The 14,651-nt window shown below is 52.0% G+C and overlaps 5 protein-coding genes across 5 annotated transcripts; 2 read left to right on the forward strand and 3 right to left on the reverse strand.

Moving 5' to 3' along the window:
- Positions 1-587: 587 nt before the first annotated feature.
- Positions 588-2,138, reverse strand: BDR25DRAFT_312764 (uncharacterized protein; the record flags this gene model as incomplete). The annotated part of the gene is made up of 3 exons (XM_033691326.1): positions 588-1,317; positions 1,368-1,894; positions 1,989-2,138. The coding sequence occupies 3 exons, from the start codon at positions 2,136-2,138 to the stop codon at positions 588-590; spliced, it is 1,407 nt and encodes a 468-aa protein (XP_033549725.1).
- A 795-nt stretch (positions 2,139-2,933) lies between these two features.
- Positions 2,934-4,016, reverse strand: BDR25DRAFT_341684 (mitochondrial fission 1 protein). Its single transcript, XM_033693629.1, has 3 exons — positions 3,851-4,016; positions 3,680-3,792; positions 2,934-3,591 (listed from the first exon to the last, which is right to left on the reverse strand). The coding sequence occupies exons 1-3, from the start codon at positions 3,867-3,869 to the stop codon at positions 3,262-3,264; spliced, it is 462 nt and encodes a 153-aa protein (XP_033549726.1). The 5' UTR covers positions 3,870-4,016; the 3' UTR covers positions 2,934-3,261.
- A 147-nt stretch (positions 4,017-4,163) lies between these two features.
- Positions 4,164-5,196, forward strand: BDR25DRAFT_258387 (Spc24-domain-containing protein). Its single transcript, XM_033686531.1, has 3 exons — positions 4,164-4,316; positions 4,381-4,775; positions 4,840-5,196. Exons 1-3 carry the CDS (start codon positions 4,290-4,292, stop codon positions 5,012-5,014), a joined length of 597 nt encoding a protein of 198 aa, XP_033549727.1. The 5' UTR covers positions 4,164-4,289; the 3' UTR covers positions 5,015-5,196.
- Positions 5,197-5,462: 266 nt separating this feature from the next.
- Positions 5,463-10,930, reverse strand: BDR25DRAFT_12289 (uncharacterized protein). The gene is made up of 4 exons (XM_033683726.1): positions 10,622-10,930; positions 10,010-10,448; positions 5,954-9,953; positions 5,463-5,897 (listed from the first exon to the last, which is right to left on the reverse strand). Exons 1-4 carry the CDS (start codon positions 10,693-10,695, stop codon positions 5,587-5,589), a joined length of 4,824 nt encoding a protein of 1,607 aa, XP_033549728.1. The 5' UTR covers positions 10,696-10,930; the 3' UTR covers positions 5,463-5,586.
- A 130-nt stretch (positions 10,931-11,060) lies between these two features.
- On the forward strand, positions 11,061-13,082 carry BDR25DRAFT_392720 (uncharacterized protein; the record flags this gene model as incomplete). Its single annotated transcript, XM_033698218.1, has 8 exons — positions 11,061-11,122; positions 11,148-11,274; positions 11,337-11,566; positions 11,604-11,809; positions 11,856-11,956; positions 12,025-12,290; positions 12,325-12,954; positions 13,016-13,082. Exons 1-8 carry the CDS (start codon positions 11,076-11,078, stop codon positions 13,080-13,082), a joined length of 1,674 nt encoding a protein of 557 aa, XP_033549729.1. The 5' UTR covers positions 11,061-11,075.
- Positions 13,083-14,651: the final 1,569 nt, after the last annotated feature.

A 14,651-nucleotide genomic window follows, 5' to 3' on the forward strand; every position in this document is an offset into this window, starting at 1 on the left:
TTTCGAGTTTCAAGTACCGCTGCTCCGAAACCCATCACACAACGTCACATCGTCACATGTCTGGCGGCAAAAGCCATCAGCAAAGCGCTTGACGTCTGCTACACGACCAAATTATTCATATACCCAAAGTAGGAAATCGATAAATCCAAAAGGAACCCTTCTCGCGGCCTAACATTGAATATCTATGATCGTGATTGATGATATCAACGCAGCCCACTCCTTCCCAAAAACGCCGTGATTATGCAATACTGGTGCGAAGAGACCCGTAACCAAGTCGCCAGTCTATCCAAAGATATACTGTGTGGAGAAGCAATAGCTGAAGCATGAGCAGGAAGGAAACGCCATGAGGGGAATAAAAACAAAAACCTAGAAAGGAGCAACACCTGTTTTTGGCCAAGAAAAGGAAAGTAGATGGGGATAAGGGAAGGAGAGTGTGCTCAGGGCTGGTTGGAGGGCTTCGATCCTGATGGTCCAGACCTTAAGAATCCTCCAACAATGTCGTTGCTCCTGCTGTGTCGATGTTTCCGCTCCTTCAGTCTCCTTTTCCCTGATAAAACTGCGTCAGCGTGGGACTCGCAGAGGAGAAATCACCTCGGAGGCCCAAACCAACCCCTCCGCAACCGTTCTCCAAAGCCTCCCCCCGAGTGACTCTCGTCGCCTGACACTGGGCCACTGTGACTGCTCGATGCTCCCTGGTCTTGGTTTGGTGCAGGATGATGTGGGGAGTCAGGAAGAAGGAACGGGTGTTCAGGTGTTCCATCCCCTGTAGCGCCAGCAAAGGCCCCAGGCATTTGTGGATTGCTTGCATTAGCTTCCGATGCGCCACCACTATTGTCGTTTGACGAGTTCGCCGAGTTTTCGCTTGTTTTTGTGATTCCGTGTCGGCAGTGGGGACAAGTGTCGTGCTCACTAAGCCACATCGCAACGCAAGGGTGGTGGAACCAATGGTGACATGGCAGCTCCGTCACTTCTTCTCCGATGAGCACTTCCTCCATGCAGATGCTGCACTCTGCACGGCCTTCGGGGCCAAGCATTTCAACAGTGACTGGTTTCCTGGGTAACGAATTGATATCGTCTTGGGAAGCGGGTCCTGGGGCATTTCCGGTAGCGTTTTGCTCCATGAGTTGTGAAATGATGCGGTCTAGAGCCTCCTGTGAATAAACAAAGTCGCCGGCTGCGGCATTTCCAGGCATCATTTGGGATAATAAAGCTAGCAGAGGATTGAAGTGCACGTGTGGATCATTACCCGGGGCTTGAGGGTCGTGATTGTGCTGACCGGGAGGTTCTCCAAAAGCAGCCATGAGACCAATGAGGACACTATCACACAAGTTAGTAATTTGTTATCGTGAGAGATTGCCACTACATACTTATTTAGCTCGTCCATAGGCTCCAGTTGTGGCCCAGGATGATCTGCATCGCGAGGATACAGTCGAGCACTTGAAGTATAATGGAATCTAGATTCACCGAGTGTTACCCTAGGCCCTGACCCCAAAGAAGTCCCCGGCGTAGGCTGTCCTTGAGAAGACTGGCCATCTTGACCCTGTGGTTGGGAGCGAGGTCGAGCACCACCAATTATGCTGTTCAGCATCGAAGCAAAGGGTCCGATCGGTGGATTCCCGGCATTCTGGTTGCCACCACCACCCCGGTTTGGAGAAATTGTTCGATATATCGTGCCAGTTACAGCGAATCTGCCTGGCCCCACCTGGCGCCACTGAAGGTTGCTAATATCTCCTTCCTCTGGGTCGTTATGGTCCCGGAATGGATTGTGGTGAGCAAGGGGATGGTCGTGCGGGTTGGGTGGAGCCTCTTCGAGAGACGGTATCGAATCACCGTCTTCTGCGTGTTCGTTGTGGCCGGGCATCTCGTCGTCTCGCGGGTCATGGTCTTCCTCGATCTGTCGGATCAACAAGTTAGCAGGTTGTCCGAGACATTGGTCGAATACCGCAGCCTTATGGAAGCAAGGCACAGAGACATTTGCCTTAACTTACAATTTCCGTAAAATCAGAACCACACTCTGGGCAAGTCAAGCCATGCTCATCCCTGAACCACTCGTCGCGACATTCGTGACAATACATCATATCGCGATGGGCGGGTGTCGGCGTCCGGTCCGCGTGCGCCTGGCCATCTGAGTGATCCATGGCGAAATGGAGGGGTATTCAAAAAAGGGTTGTTGGAGAGGACTAGGGAGTGGAGTGGCGGCCGAGGGATATCAGCGGAGGAAGTCGCTACCTAGCGTTGGCGTGCTTATGAGGTGGTGTGTCTAAGCACTGGGGCTTTTGACGTTCAGCGTGATGATGGATAGAGGTCTTGTCATGCGCCTCTTTCCAGTGACCGGGAGAGGTGTTGTGGCTCTCACTGCGGCTGCTGGAAAATACAAATGACCAAGGTCGGAAAAGAGGCGGGTGTAATGTAGAAGAGGAAGAAATGCCGTAGTTGGCAGTGCCCTGTGGTGAGTCTGGAGTTGGTACGTTCTTTGGTGAGGCTTCTGGCAATAAATGACGTTTCCTTGATCGTCGGAGGTGCGATTGGCCGACTTGCTCCGACCGTTCTCAAGACACTCTCAGAAAATCGGGAATAAATAGAAGGTCGGCCACCACTATCAAAGAGGCCTGTTTAGGTTTTACGCAAGCAGAGCGAGTAGTCGTTTCTTCTGACTCTTTCGTTTGAGTCGGCCACATGGTCCACATTTCTAGTGAGTACTTTCTTTGAGCTTCCATCAAGTTCTCTGTCATATTACTCAACAGCGACGCGGCATGTTACACGTGTTTCCCGACTTCAACCGGGGGATACGTATGAAGCACGTATACTTGAAGGCAGAAGCTGTGAAGCATGTCTTAGTCCATGCTTGCGACAATCCCGAACTGTTTGATTTCCCACACGATCAGCCGAATCTACCACCTGTTGTCACATCCGAAGGAACATGAGAATGATCTGATTTGGGACAAAATAAACTTCATGTTTACCTTCTCCCTGAGTTTGGTCAGAGGGTTAATAGATCGCGTCTACCGTGATTATGATCTATGGTATGCGATAACATCTGTATGCGCAAATACTTGACAGGCCACGAGGATACTATACAATCTACGACACATGATTAGTCCATCAACTCCCCTACAAGATCCTTAAGGATTTCCATGTATCTTCAGAGTCTCCATCCCATCCAAAACCTCATTCCCTTCTTCATTGCCAAGTCCAATACCTATTTATCCCACACTCATCAACTACTGTCCTTCATATACAAATAATCCCGTATGCCCATCTCTACTTCCTCCGCCCCCCCCTAACAAGCAAACTCCCCACAATCCCCGCTGCAACTGCTAATCCACCCACAATCGCCACGCCCACAAGTCCCTCCTTCGCAACTTTATCGTCGATCAGCCCCTTCAAGCTCCCCGCCTGTAGATTCGCCGGCTCCAGCTCTAACAGCAACTCATTATAACGCCTAGCCTCTGCATAGTTCCCAAGCTTGTAATTACCGAGCGCGAGGTAGTACAAGCATTCCCGTCGGCGTTCGCGGCTGTTGCGGAAGATTTCAGAGAGTAGGCGGACTCCTTCTTGTTGTTCGGAGCGGTTATTGGATTTTATTAGACCCTGGTGGAGGGAAGATGTAAGTTTAGTGGAGGAGAGGAAGGGGGGAATGGGAAGGGAACAGGGCGGGGAGAATGAGGTCAAAGCATACCCAGGCGTAATTGAATTTTGTCTGGAGACCGACGTATTCGCCTTCCTTCTCATACTGTGCGCGGAGGACTTGTAGCTCTTCTGGTTTGAGGGGCGATTCTACGTCGGCGGCATCTACAGAACGTCAATCAGGATTGCTCCATAAATCATGACTTGTTACACTCTAACTTACAGGGTAATGAAGGCGACATTTTGCCGTCGTAGTAGAGCTTGCTCTAGTTGCAGGAGGTCTAAGAGAGAGAGAGGTTGAGGTGCGGTGGTGAAAAGACGCAATTATGGTACAATATACCCAGGCGGCAGGGATGCACCACAATGTCTCGTGAAAAGTCGCGGGTGACGTACGTCAGGTTCTCGTGGCCAAAATTCGGGGCAGGCCTGTGCCACATACGCCACACTTGCCGCCAAGTCGCCGTTGCCCAGTCCAACTTGCCCTGCGCGCTAGACGCTCGGGCCATGCAAACAACCCGCATCAACACCAAGCTTCCATCACGACTTTCTCCGCCTTCAATATTCACTACAGTTCACTAAACACCTTGCGCTCCGCCGAATAGCCTTCCTAAGCCCTCGGATTCTCTTCATATCATCTACACGACTTAGCCTCAACAGTTAATATGCTCCTCGACGAAGACCCCGCGGCCGTATGTTCCCACCCATCGCCTCATGTTTTCATATTCTTCTTACTAACAATCCCCCCCTCCTCAGCTCATAGCTCAGTGTACCAAAAACTTTAAATCTGACCCGGATCACTCCTCCCTCCTCCGAATCTCCGATTCTCTTGCCACCCTCTCCCAATTCCGAACGCAACACCTCGCCTCTCTCCAAACGACACTCTCAAAACTCTCGCGCCAGCACCAAACACTCTCCTCGACGCACAACCTCACTCTTTCGCAACACAACCCGACAAACCATGCGAGCGAGATCCTGCGGCTTGATACCGAAAAATTCAAGATCGCGAAACAGGCGAGTGATTTGGAGATTGAGGGTGAGAGACTGCAGTCGGAGTTAGGGAGGTTAGGGGGGGTGTTAGGGGAGCTGGATGAGGAAGGGGTGGAGGGCGCAGCGGAGAGAGAGAGGTTGCCGGAGGAGGATGCTACGGTGTAAGTTCATGGATGAGGACTGAATGCGAATGGTAGATGGAGTGAGAGCTAATCTAGTGAACAGGCTTAAGCTAAAAGTCTACCGCACGCTTGGTATCGATGTCGAAGCCGATGCGATGACGGGACAGTATAGTAAGGCTGTGATCCGAAATGCGGCGAAGGGGGATGTGCATGTTGTGAATATCGATCCGAAGTTCTCGAGGCACTTCTATACGAATTACTTCTGGAGGACGATGTAAGGATGCTAGGATGTCACGGATACCGGCTAGGACGGATGTAACGAAGTGAAATGAGGGGTCTAGGGCGTGTGTATTTGATAGTTGTCGCTGGCTAGCGTGGAGATGGGTATGATTACAGGAGTACGGGCCCCGACAAGAGATACCTGGCGTTCTAGGTCAATGATCACGTTACCTTGCTATGCGTTTGCTGCTAAGACTGTCAAAGGAAACGGAAACAAGTATTCTTATATCATCAATCCGATCAATCACATCGCAAATGAAGAGAACAAATCGCGACTACCACATAATCGTACCATATTGCCCATAACCATCAAATCATCCTAACCCACCACCGTATCTAACACTCTCAGCAAACGTACACTCAGTATGAACCACATCTCACCCACCACGTACGACCTCATACCCATCCCTATTTCCGAATCAATCAATGAGCCAGCAACTCGAACAAGAGAGCAACATCAGCAAAGACGATCCGGCTCGACCGCTACCAGCCATCCGTACACATACATCACTCACTCCACCAACATCTTCATCAGCAGCGTCGGAAATCGTCGTCCAGAAACGTCACCCATCTACCTCTTACTCCCCTTCTTCTTTGCAGCAACCACCTTAAAATTCCCCGAATCCAATCCCCCACCCTGCTGCTGACCACTCTGGCCACCTTTCTTCGCAACCTCACTCCAACCCCCACTACCCGCTTTAGGATCACTCGGGCTAGGCGTGGTCGTAGAGTCCACAATACCCTTATCAGCCAGCTTGCGCCTCCTCAAGAATTCCTCTGCAAAGTGACGAGAGTCGAGGGTGTTGGAAGCAGAGTGGACGGATTCGGTGATGAGTTCGATATCAGGGGGAAAACTGAGGAGGGAGGCGACAAATTCATCGGCTATTATAAGGGTTAGTACATATGTAGAAGTAGTGGAAAGAAGGAAGAAGGCCTACCATTGATATTCTTGTTCAAATCAGGACGCAATTCTCCAACGGCCCACTTGCGGAATTCCTCCTCTGCGTTCGCTTTACCTGCAAGCTGGGTTCCCAGTGTAGTGCTACGTGGTATAGGAGCCTTCTTGACCGCGGGGGGAGCAATACTAGTGCTGGTAGAGCGAACCGCTGGTGGTGGTCCACTAGGTAATCCAACCGGGGGCTTGGCCTTTCCACTTGCACCAACAGTAGTCCAAGCGCCACCGACACTCGGCTGGGTGGGAGTGTGCTTGCTTGCAAGGTCCGCATACCTCTTCCCGGAGGAGAGGCCCTGGTTGGAGGCTCCAAAAGCGTTTACAGCACTAGCGGTAGCAGCAGCAGCAGCAGCACGCTGCTTACGAGCTTCCTCCTCCTTCTGGATCTGCTGAAGCGTCTTTTTTGTAGCGGTGCCCTGTTGACTGGGAGCTTTGCCAGCAAGGGGCTTAGCCCATGCGGATTGACTTGCTCCACCTGGGGTTATTGGAGATGCACCGCTTGCCCAGGTTGAACTTGAGGGAAGTCCAGGCTGGGCTGCAGGAGATTGTGCTTGCGCAGCCAACTCTTGTTGAAGAGCTTGGCGACGAGCAGCTGCGGCAATCTCTTCGCGTTCGGCAGCTTTCCTTGCTTCGGCTTCCTGTATCTCTTTGAGAGAGGGTCCTCGAGGAGCCTCGGTAGGTTCCTTTGCCCACGGAGCGATTGAGGCACTTGGAGTCTCGGCAGAAGGTGTTTCAGACCGAGATCGGGATTCACCGGCAAGGGAATCAGCGATTATCGGCTTCCTCTGAGCGGCGGGAGCCGGAAGAGGGGATTGAGAAGGAGGCGGAGGAAATGGGTGAATAGCTTGATCAACTTTTGCCCACGGAGATTGAGGTACGGGGGATTGCTTGGCAGATGCGGCCTTCTGTACTTGCTCTGTAAGAGATAGAGGCTCTGCCTTGAATGTAGCAGGATCTTGCGTACTGGAGACCAGTGGTTGACGCTGAGCCTTCGAAGATTCAGGTGAGATAGGCTCTTCGAGCTCAGCAGTAGGCGCAGATCGATTTCTAATTATACCTTCTGAAGAGGGAGGTGCGGCGGATAGTTGGTCCATATCCGTTTGAACCCTCAGGTCGTGGAATTGTTGGAGGCGATCGGCAGTCACCTGAGCAGCTTGGTGGTCATTTGGTTGTACTCGCTGCAAAGCATCATGCTCGGCTTGCTCACGCTGCAATCGTGCGCGGTCATTGAGCATAGCGACGACCTGTTGGGCATGCGTATTAGATTCCGGCTGCTGTTGCCCAAAGGACATTGGCGCTGTACCGAAGGGGAGCTGACCAGTGCGGCCGAGATTGAGACGATCCATCATTCCCGGAATATCTTCTTCTCGAATATTGCCGAGCATACTATCCATGCCTGGCCCAATGGGTCCCAATCCTGGTACAGGTGCAGGCCCGGGCCTAAAGGAACTGTCAAAAAGACCTGGGACTGCAGGTCCTCCAGGGACAGGACCTTGGGTTGGGGAAGGCTGATAGCCTCCAGGAGATGTAATGCTGCCAAAGCTTGGCTGGCTATGGAGACTATGGGCACTGGAATGATGATGAAGTTGATTTGGGAGGATACCATGCGAACTCATCCCTAGTTGAGCCTGCTTAGCTAGGGCCTGTTGCTGCGCGGCAAGATGTTCCTTCTGACGTGCCATTAGGTATTGTTCTTCCTGCTTCCTCCTCTCCAGTGCATTCTGCTGATCTGCAGTAAGGGTTGTGCCAAAGCTAGGGAAGCTACCTGCAAAGGGAGGTTGAGCGCCTGCTGCTGCTCCTCCAGTTGCGGGGCCTGAGCCAGGCCAAATATTTCCAGGCTGGGTTGTCGGAGGGCCGTGAGGAATGCCAATTTGTGGGACGAGGAAGGGTTCGCGCGAGTTGCCTATCCTACGGATAAGCTGAGCAAGGGGTTCATATTCTGGATCTTCGAATTTCTTCACCAATAGCTCGGGAGAGAAAAATCCAGCTTTGTACCAATCATGCATTTCAAGACCAGACCAAGGCCCCTGCGTGTTACCTTGAGGATCACGATAAATCCATCTCATCCGATCAGGCATGACCATCGTACGTTGTTGCGGAGCAGGTGGTTGGCTAGAAGGACTACTCACGCTTGGGGTGGTTGTGGACGGCTGAGCGGTTCTAGTGGGATTGATATTTGGTTGAGCAGTAGAGGTAAGGATGGATGATTGAGTAGGTCCGGAGGATTGCATCATGCCATATGTAGAACCAATGGGATCAGGCATTCCAATGTCAGTAGAGCGATTATCTCGATTGGCACTCTCGAGACCACCCGGAAAGTCTTCAAAAAAGCCGCGTCCAGTACGGAAGGGGCTGTCAGTGTCTCTCACAGGGATCGCACTTCCAGGAGCCTGGCTTCCAAAAGCGCCCCTGCCAAATGTGCCAGCTATACTGTGCTGCCGCTCACCTGTCGCAGAACCTTCATCAACCGACGGTCGATGTTGCTCTCCAGGGCGCATCTGGTCTTGCATGGCGGCAGGGAAGAGAGACCCAAGCTTGCTGCTACGGCCGATCGTGCCAGTAGCCCCCAGAGCAGTCCCAGGTCCAAATAGTGAATTACTCCCCAGCCCTGCCAGGCTCGGCGATTGGAGTTCCCCGATAGATCCAAACATACTATCGAATCCACCTCCGAGAGCCCTCTCTCTAACAGGAGTACCAATTGATTGTTGTCCGGGAGGCCAAGCGGAAGCACCACCCAAGCCAGGAAGGCCGCCAAGTCCCGGTATGCTTGGAAAGCCGCGGGAAGGTCCAGTGCTAGAAGTTTGACTACGATCACTTGCAGCGACCTCAAAGGGCGCAGAGGCTCGCCCAAGGCTACCGAGTCCACCAAACGAATGTAGTCCAGAGCCAGCCGAAGGGTCGACCTGGAAGCTGCCCATACCAGGAAAATGTGTGTTTTGAATATCAGATCCATCCGTTTCCGCATCTTCGTTGTCAGTTCTGTCATGGTCTGGGCTCTGATATGGGTTGGTATCGGTGGGGCTCATTGGTTCGTGGCCATCCCCACCACTACGATGTTGGGGAGTTTGATGAGGGAGATTATCTCTAGAATGGAATATGTCACGCAACCCAGTATTGTCGGATGTCATCCCAAACGCCGAGAAGCCAGTTTCGTCGCGCTGATCTTGTCTGTGAGGCGTACTGAATGTGCCAATACCTTGCAGGCGAGGTGGACTCATGTCCTGTCCACCGCCGAGGGCGGCGCTCCCTGCCCGAAGTTCTTCATCTGGAAAGGGGTCTGTATCGTTGCTCATCGGCCGGTTGGAGCGGGCTTCCATCCACGATGGCGTCTGTCTAGTGGATTCAGCCTCGCTCAGTTTCCCGAGATTACCCAACGAAGGCTTCTCTTTCGCCCCTCTATCCATATCCTCAGAGCTGCCTTTACTCATAAGTCCCTTGAATCTGCTCTCGCCACGCACACTTCCGAAGCCGGGCCTCTTTTCAGATTGTGGATTAGCGAAGCTTCCAAATGCACCCATTGGAGAGAAGCCTCCTGACGGGGTCGTGGCAGGCCATGGCGAAGTCCCGGCGGTGGAGCTGAAGGGAGCGGTCGTAGTTCGCTTTAGGCTTCCAAACGGACCAGCATTTTCAGCCGCACCTTTTTCTTTGTCGCGCTCTTCAAAAGCACCTCCCGGGGCCGGTTCCTTGAAATCGGTTCGACGACGGACGAGAGCCGGAGGCGGGGTGACGGTGCTTGATTCTTCCCGTGAGAACCTTGAGTTGCTGGCAGGGGATGCCAGTGTATTTGCAGGGAATGGGAAGGCCTCGTTGGTGTCACGGCGACGATTACCTGGCCGAGTGCTAGTGGGGGACGACAAACTGAAGGGGGCGTTGCCGCTTTGAGAAATGGACGTCTTGCGCAAAGACAGGCCATCTTTCGGTGTACTGTCCTTTCCTGCGTTTTGGGTTGGGGGTTTCAGTGGCGAATTGACCGAGGAGGTGAAATGCTGCGCAAGCACAATGAATGTTAGACAAGGCCTAAAGGGAAAGGAACACGGCATACCTCTTTTTCCTCATCCGTCATCTGGGTCAAGCTGAGGGGCAATACGTCTCCGTCTCTATCCCAGCATAGGTCCACACCACCCTGACTCTCCCTACTGTGATCATCCCTTCGACCCCAGGTCGCGCTAGAGGCACCATTTGAAATATTTGGCTCCCAGCCACCAATGTAGAGGTTCGACAGCCCATCTTTAATCTCCTCCGATTCTCTCAGTCCGCGGAATAGTTGGGTAAGTTGATCCTTTGAGTATCGTGAGGGTTCGACAGTGCTCCCGTTGCGACCAGACTGGGCGTGGGGTGGCACATAGACGCCGGGGTTTGGCGTCGATGTGCTGAATGATGCGCTTCCTTCCCGAGAAGAGGCAGCAGCCGTTGAGCCAGACAGGGTGGGCGCATGTGATGGGCGTCGAAAAGTTTGCGTGGCACCATTGGCGCGTCGAGCCCTACGATTATAAGTATCATAAATCGCCAATAGAAAAACAGCATGGCTCCAATCAATGCGTTATAGCTAGTGCAAAGATGTATTGCGTAATTTTTTGCGTTGTGGGAGCCGCACAATGGTTTGGAGGAGTCGTGGAGGTGCGGAACAAAAAGTGTCATAGAGGGATGCACTTACCAGTCCCCGCCCGAATCCATACGCGATGAGTTAGCATTGTTTCCTGCGGCCGCTGAAGCAAAAGTGGGAGCCATGATCACGATGGGAAGTGGCTGTTGAGCAGAGAGCGTGCGTTCGAAGCCGGGGAAGTTCTGTGTCGTTGAACGCGGGAGCGGCGACAAAGGTACAAGGCACGGCGATGCAGGTGCAACGACGGACAGTCGGTGGCAAGCTAGCAGCTGGATTGGTCTGAATGAATGCGGGTAGTATTATGGGACACCAGAGGGCGGGTTACGGGCTAATGAGAGGAGCGTCGAGATCGAAGGTCGATGAAGGAGGTTTCGTTGCACCAAAAAGACCTTGAGCTCGATTGGAGGGCAGGCGAGCCGGGAGTCATGTGACTTAGCGAGGTTGTCCTCCACCAGCCATTTCATTTCACGAACGCGCCGCAACGCGACAACGCAGAGATGCCGCGATGGTAAAGATCGACCGCGTGCTTCGACCACGCTTCCTGAAGCTGCTGTTACCTCCTTCTTGCGCTGCGCAGCACCGCTGGGAAAGGGGCTACTGATCCCAGGTCCCAGTCAGTCCAAGCACTTCAAGGCCCGCAGCCGTATGAAAACCCTAGAACGCTTTCCTGCCCATCGTCAACGCTTTTGGTACGTCCGTTGACTGTCCGGCCGACAAACAACAACTTACACCATGCTTCCGACAAGCTTCCGACAACCCTCGTCAGAATTGTTGCTTGCTGTTCTTCTTCGTTTTGTCAAGCGTTTTCCGGTTCAGTCTTAAGTTCTTCAGCCTACTTCTCCGGATTAACCTCGAGTCTTCTCACTTCAACCCTCTCCGCTCTCGTCCCATATCCGAGTATTTGTCAAAGTACTCGCTTACCCTTCTCCTTCTTGACCCTCAACATGTTTGCTCATGGCAATCTTCTCTGACGGCTGTCCTCCCCGCCCTGAGTTTGTCCGCTCGGCCTCTCCTCTATGTTTGCTCCCACGAGTGCCTTACGTCCGCAACAGCTAGACGCAACCAATCAACTCTCGACTCAAAAATGCTTATGCAACCTTTTGCCCATCCCTACTTTGCAATCATTTACAGGCCGTAAATCCGGACTCCTGGGCCTTGCATACTGTGCCTTCCATTCATCTCGCCACACATGTTTCCTAAACCCCACAAAGATTACCGATACAACGGCAGTTAGGCGCTGTGACACCTGGCTGAATCCTGCCAAAATCCTGCTTCTCTTATAAAGGCAAGCTTGCAGCCCGCCGACGATTTGTCTGCTGTTTTACAATGGGTGTAACGAAGTGCTCTCTAATTACAGAGATATCAAGCTTTCTATCACCCCGTATTGTTTGCTACACGTACTACAATCGTCTATTAAGCTCTCTCGATAGCTTTCCGGTCAGTTGACACTCTAGAGTCCCGCCACAGACTCTAAAGACTTGATTCCTGAGAAACCGGGACTTCTATTCTCAAGGCATTCATCCTGTCTCTTCACCACTCCACAGACTCGCGTAACCTTCATCAAATCTTCTTCAACGAACTTCCGACAGAGTGCTATAACTCACTACCACCCTCTTCGGCTTCTTGATGCCTCACCGACAACGCCGCGCAGAGCCTGGTCGAGACTATCCTCCACCATCGATTCATCAGCATTCCTCTCATTTTGGAATGGTGCCATTTGGTGGCCCCGGGGTACTTGCGCAACCTCGATTTAGTTCATCATCATATCGCCGCTCATTCTACGAAAATCCCTTCAGCCCCGGAAATGGAAACCAACGCCGAAACAACGATAGACTTAGGGCGGAGATGAGACGTGCGAAACAAAGCACGCTTCCCAGAGGCTTTGGCTATCCGCACTTCTATGGAGGATTCCCAAGCTATCACTTCTCTATCCCCGGTCGTAGGAGCCCGCTCAGCGCAGGATATTCTCGCCGGAGTACCGGCTATCTACCAACACCTCCAAGATATCCCAACAATTCTTCATATCCAATGGTGCGCAGCTACCCTACTCGGAGTCCTATGTACCCTCCTGCAAGGCAACCGGCTCTTTACCAGCGCAGAATCAGCACCACCCCCGGCTACCCTTGCCGTAACATGCCTCTCGCCTCCCGAATTCTTCATCATTACGGTAGGAGTCCATACTATCCCAGGGCATATCCTATGGAAGACGATGACTTCTTAGAGGATGAAGATGTTGATGACGAGGAGGATCTGTTGTGCAATTGGGGACACAGCTATTTAGAAGATCCGGATGATCTTTGGACCGAGGGAGATATGGACATTCTTTCTGGAGGCTACTCCACTGACTTCGAGGAGGACGACCACGAAGAGCTAGACTCATCGCGGTACTGTAATAGGCACGGTGTCTACTAGTTTTAAGTAGTGCGTGAATCTACACAACCTCAGTTTCTTTGCTTCTGTTGTATTATTGTCGCCACGATCCAGCTATCCTCGTTTCTTCCATCGTAAATAGATTTCTTACCGCCTCTCCCACTATTATTTCTTTTTTATAGATTGGATGTTGTTATTCGCTACCAAACAGAAATCGGCCTAGGAGTGCAGCATAGGCATCTTCTAATAACCGTAGATCACTTTCTTGGAGTTCTTTGGCCGGATCAAGTTTGGATGGTTGTGTTGGGCTGGATTTGGCTTGGTGGTACTGGTCCAGTTGTGTTGGGATATCCGGAGTTTCAGCGAAAAGTGGACAGTGACCGGCCTCAGGTATTTCGATGCTTGATGCGGCTATGAAATGAATGACAATTTCCTTCATTCCTTCCTTCCTTCCTTCCTCCCTCCATGTGTACTGGTCTCATGTATGCGCTCCTTCCAATTCACTGCCCCAGTTGCGGCACTGGGTGATAAGTTCGCAGCTTCCCTGATTTCTACCGAGTGTCGAGAGATGCGAAAATCAATGCTTCCTTTTATCATGAGTCGTCGTGTAAAACCACCTGCTGTGCGGTTTTCATCATCGTGTCCTTAGAGTGCCAAAAGTCATCTTAAATTATCATTATTCTGAATTTTATTCTTGAAAATATGGATAACCACTAACCTGTATCGGAGACTAAGACAACGCAGTTTTCCCTCTCTAACTGACCAACGAGAATACCTAGCCACGTTCCGCCCCTTTAACCCCTGACCCCCCAAACCCAAATCCAATCGGCACCCCCGTCCTCTGCAGCCCTATCTCCAGCCTAGCCCATGACCACCCTGTTTGCTTCATTCTTATACCAAACACGGCCAGGCCCGCGCCTCCGTATCCCATCATGAACGCCCGTTCGTACTATCGATTGATTGGAACAGTAGTGTCTCCGAACAATCGTACAGCTTTGGTATCCTTAATTCCACCACTCAAGGATAACGTACATGGAACTTCGTACTACGTCCTGCTGGTGCTTACGGACTTAAGGGGTAGTAGGAAGGGGCTTGTGATGGGGATTGGGTCTAGGAAGATGGATGTTTTGGGTGGGGCGGGAATCCGGTGGGTTTATATGGAGGTTGGGGTATGGTGGGAAGTGGGTTTCGGGTGAGATAAGGAAGTGTAGAGTGAATCAATGGGAAGTTTTGTCTGTTGATACTTGCTTGGAAGACTTCTAAATATTTTTGAGTATTTCTACTGCCCTTTCCAACGACAGTGCTCCTACGCACCATTTCTATCCTTTTCCCCTTAGGCAGCACCGGTACTACGAGCGGTTGCGATTGCGGTAGCTATAGCACTGATCCATGAGAAGCTCTAACGCCCATTACAAAACTCTACTCCACTTTCTCCCACGCCTACACCTACACTAGGCGTGCGCATTGAAGACCTGGATCTGGCCAACCAAACTCCTCGACGATACATCCAACTGCGAGTTGTGCTTCAAAGACCCACCCTACATACTGTACCTCCACACCTCATCAACTTCCCAGTCCTTATCCCCTATCTCCACCAACACTCCCGCCGCCAAACCATGTGTCTCATTCTCCACTACACCTACGCCTGCTCTCCCTGCCACACCGAAACGCTAATCCAACACTGCCACCTTTCTCCACACCCATATCCAGA

Source organism: Lindgomyces ingoldianus (assembly GCF_010093535.1).
Source record: "Lindgomyces ingoldianus strain ATCC 200398 unplaced genomic scaffold BDR25scaffold_10, whole genome shotgun sequence".
Lineage (NCBI taxonomy): Eukaryota > Fungi > Ascomycota > Dothideomycetes > Pleosporales > Lindgomycetaceae > Lindgomyces > Lindgomyces ingoldianus.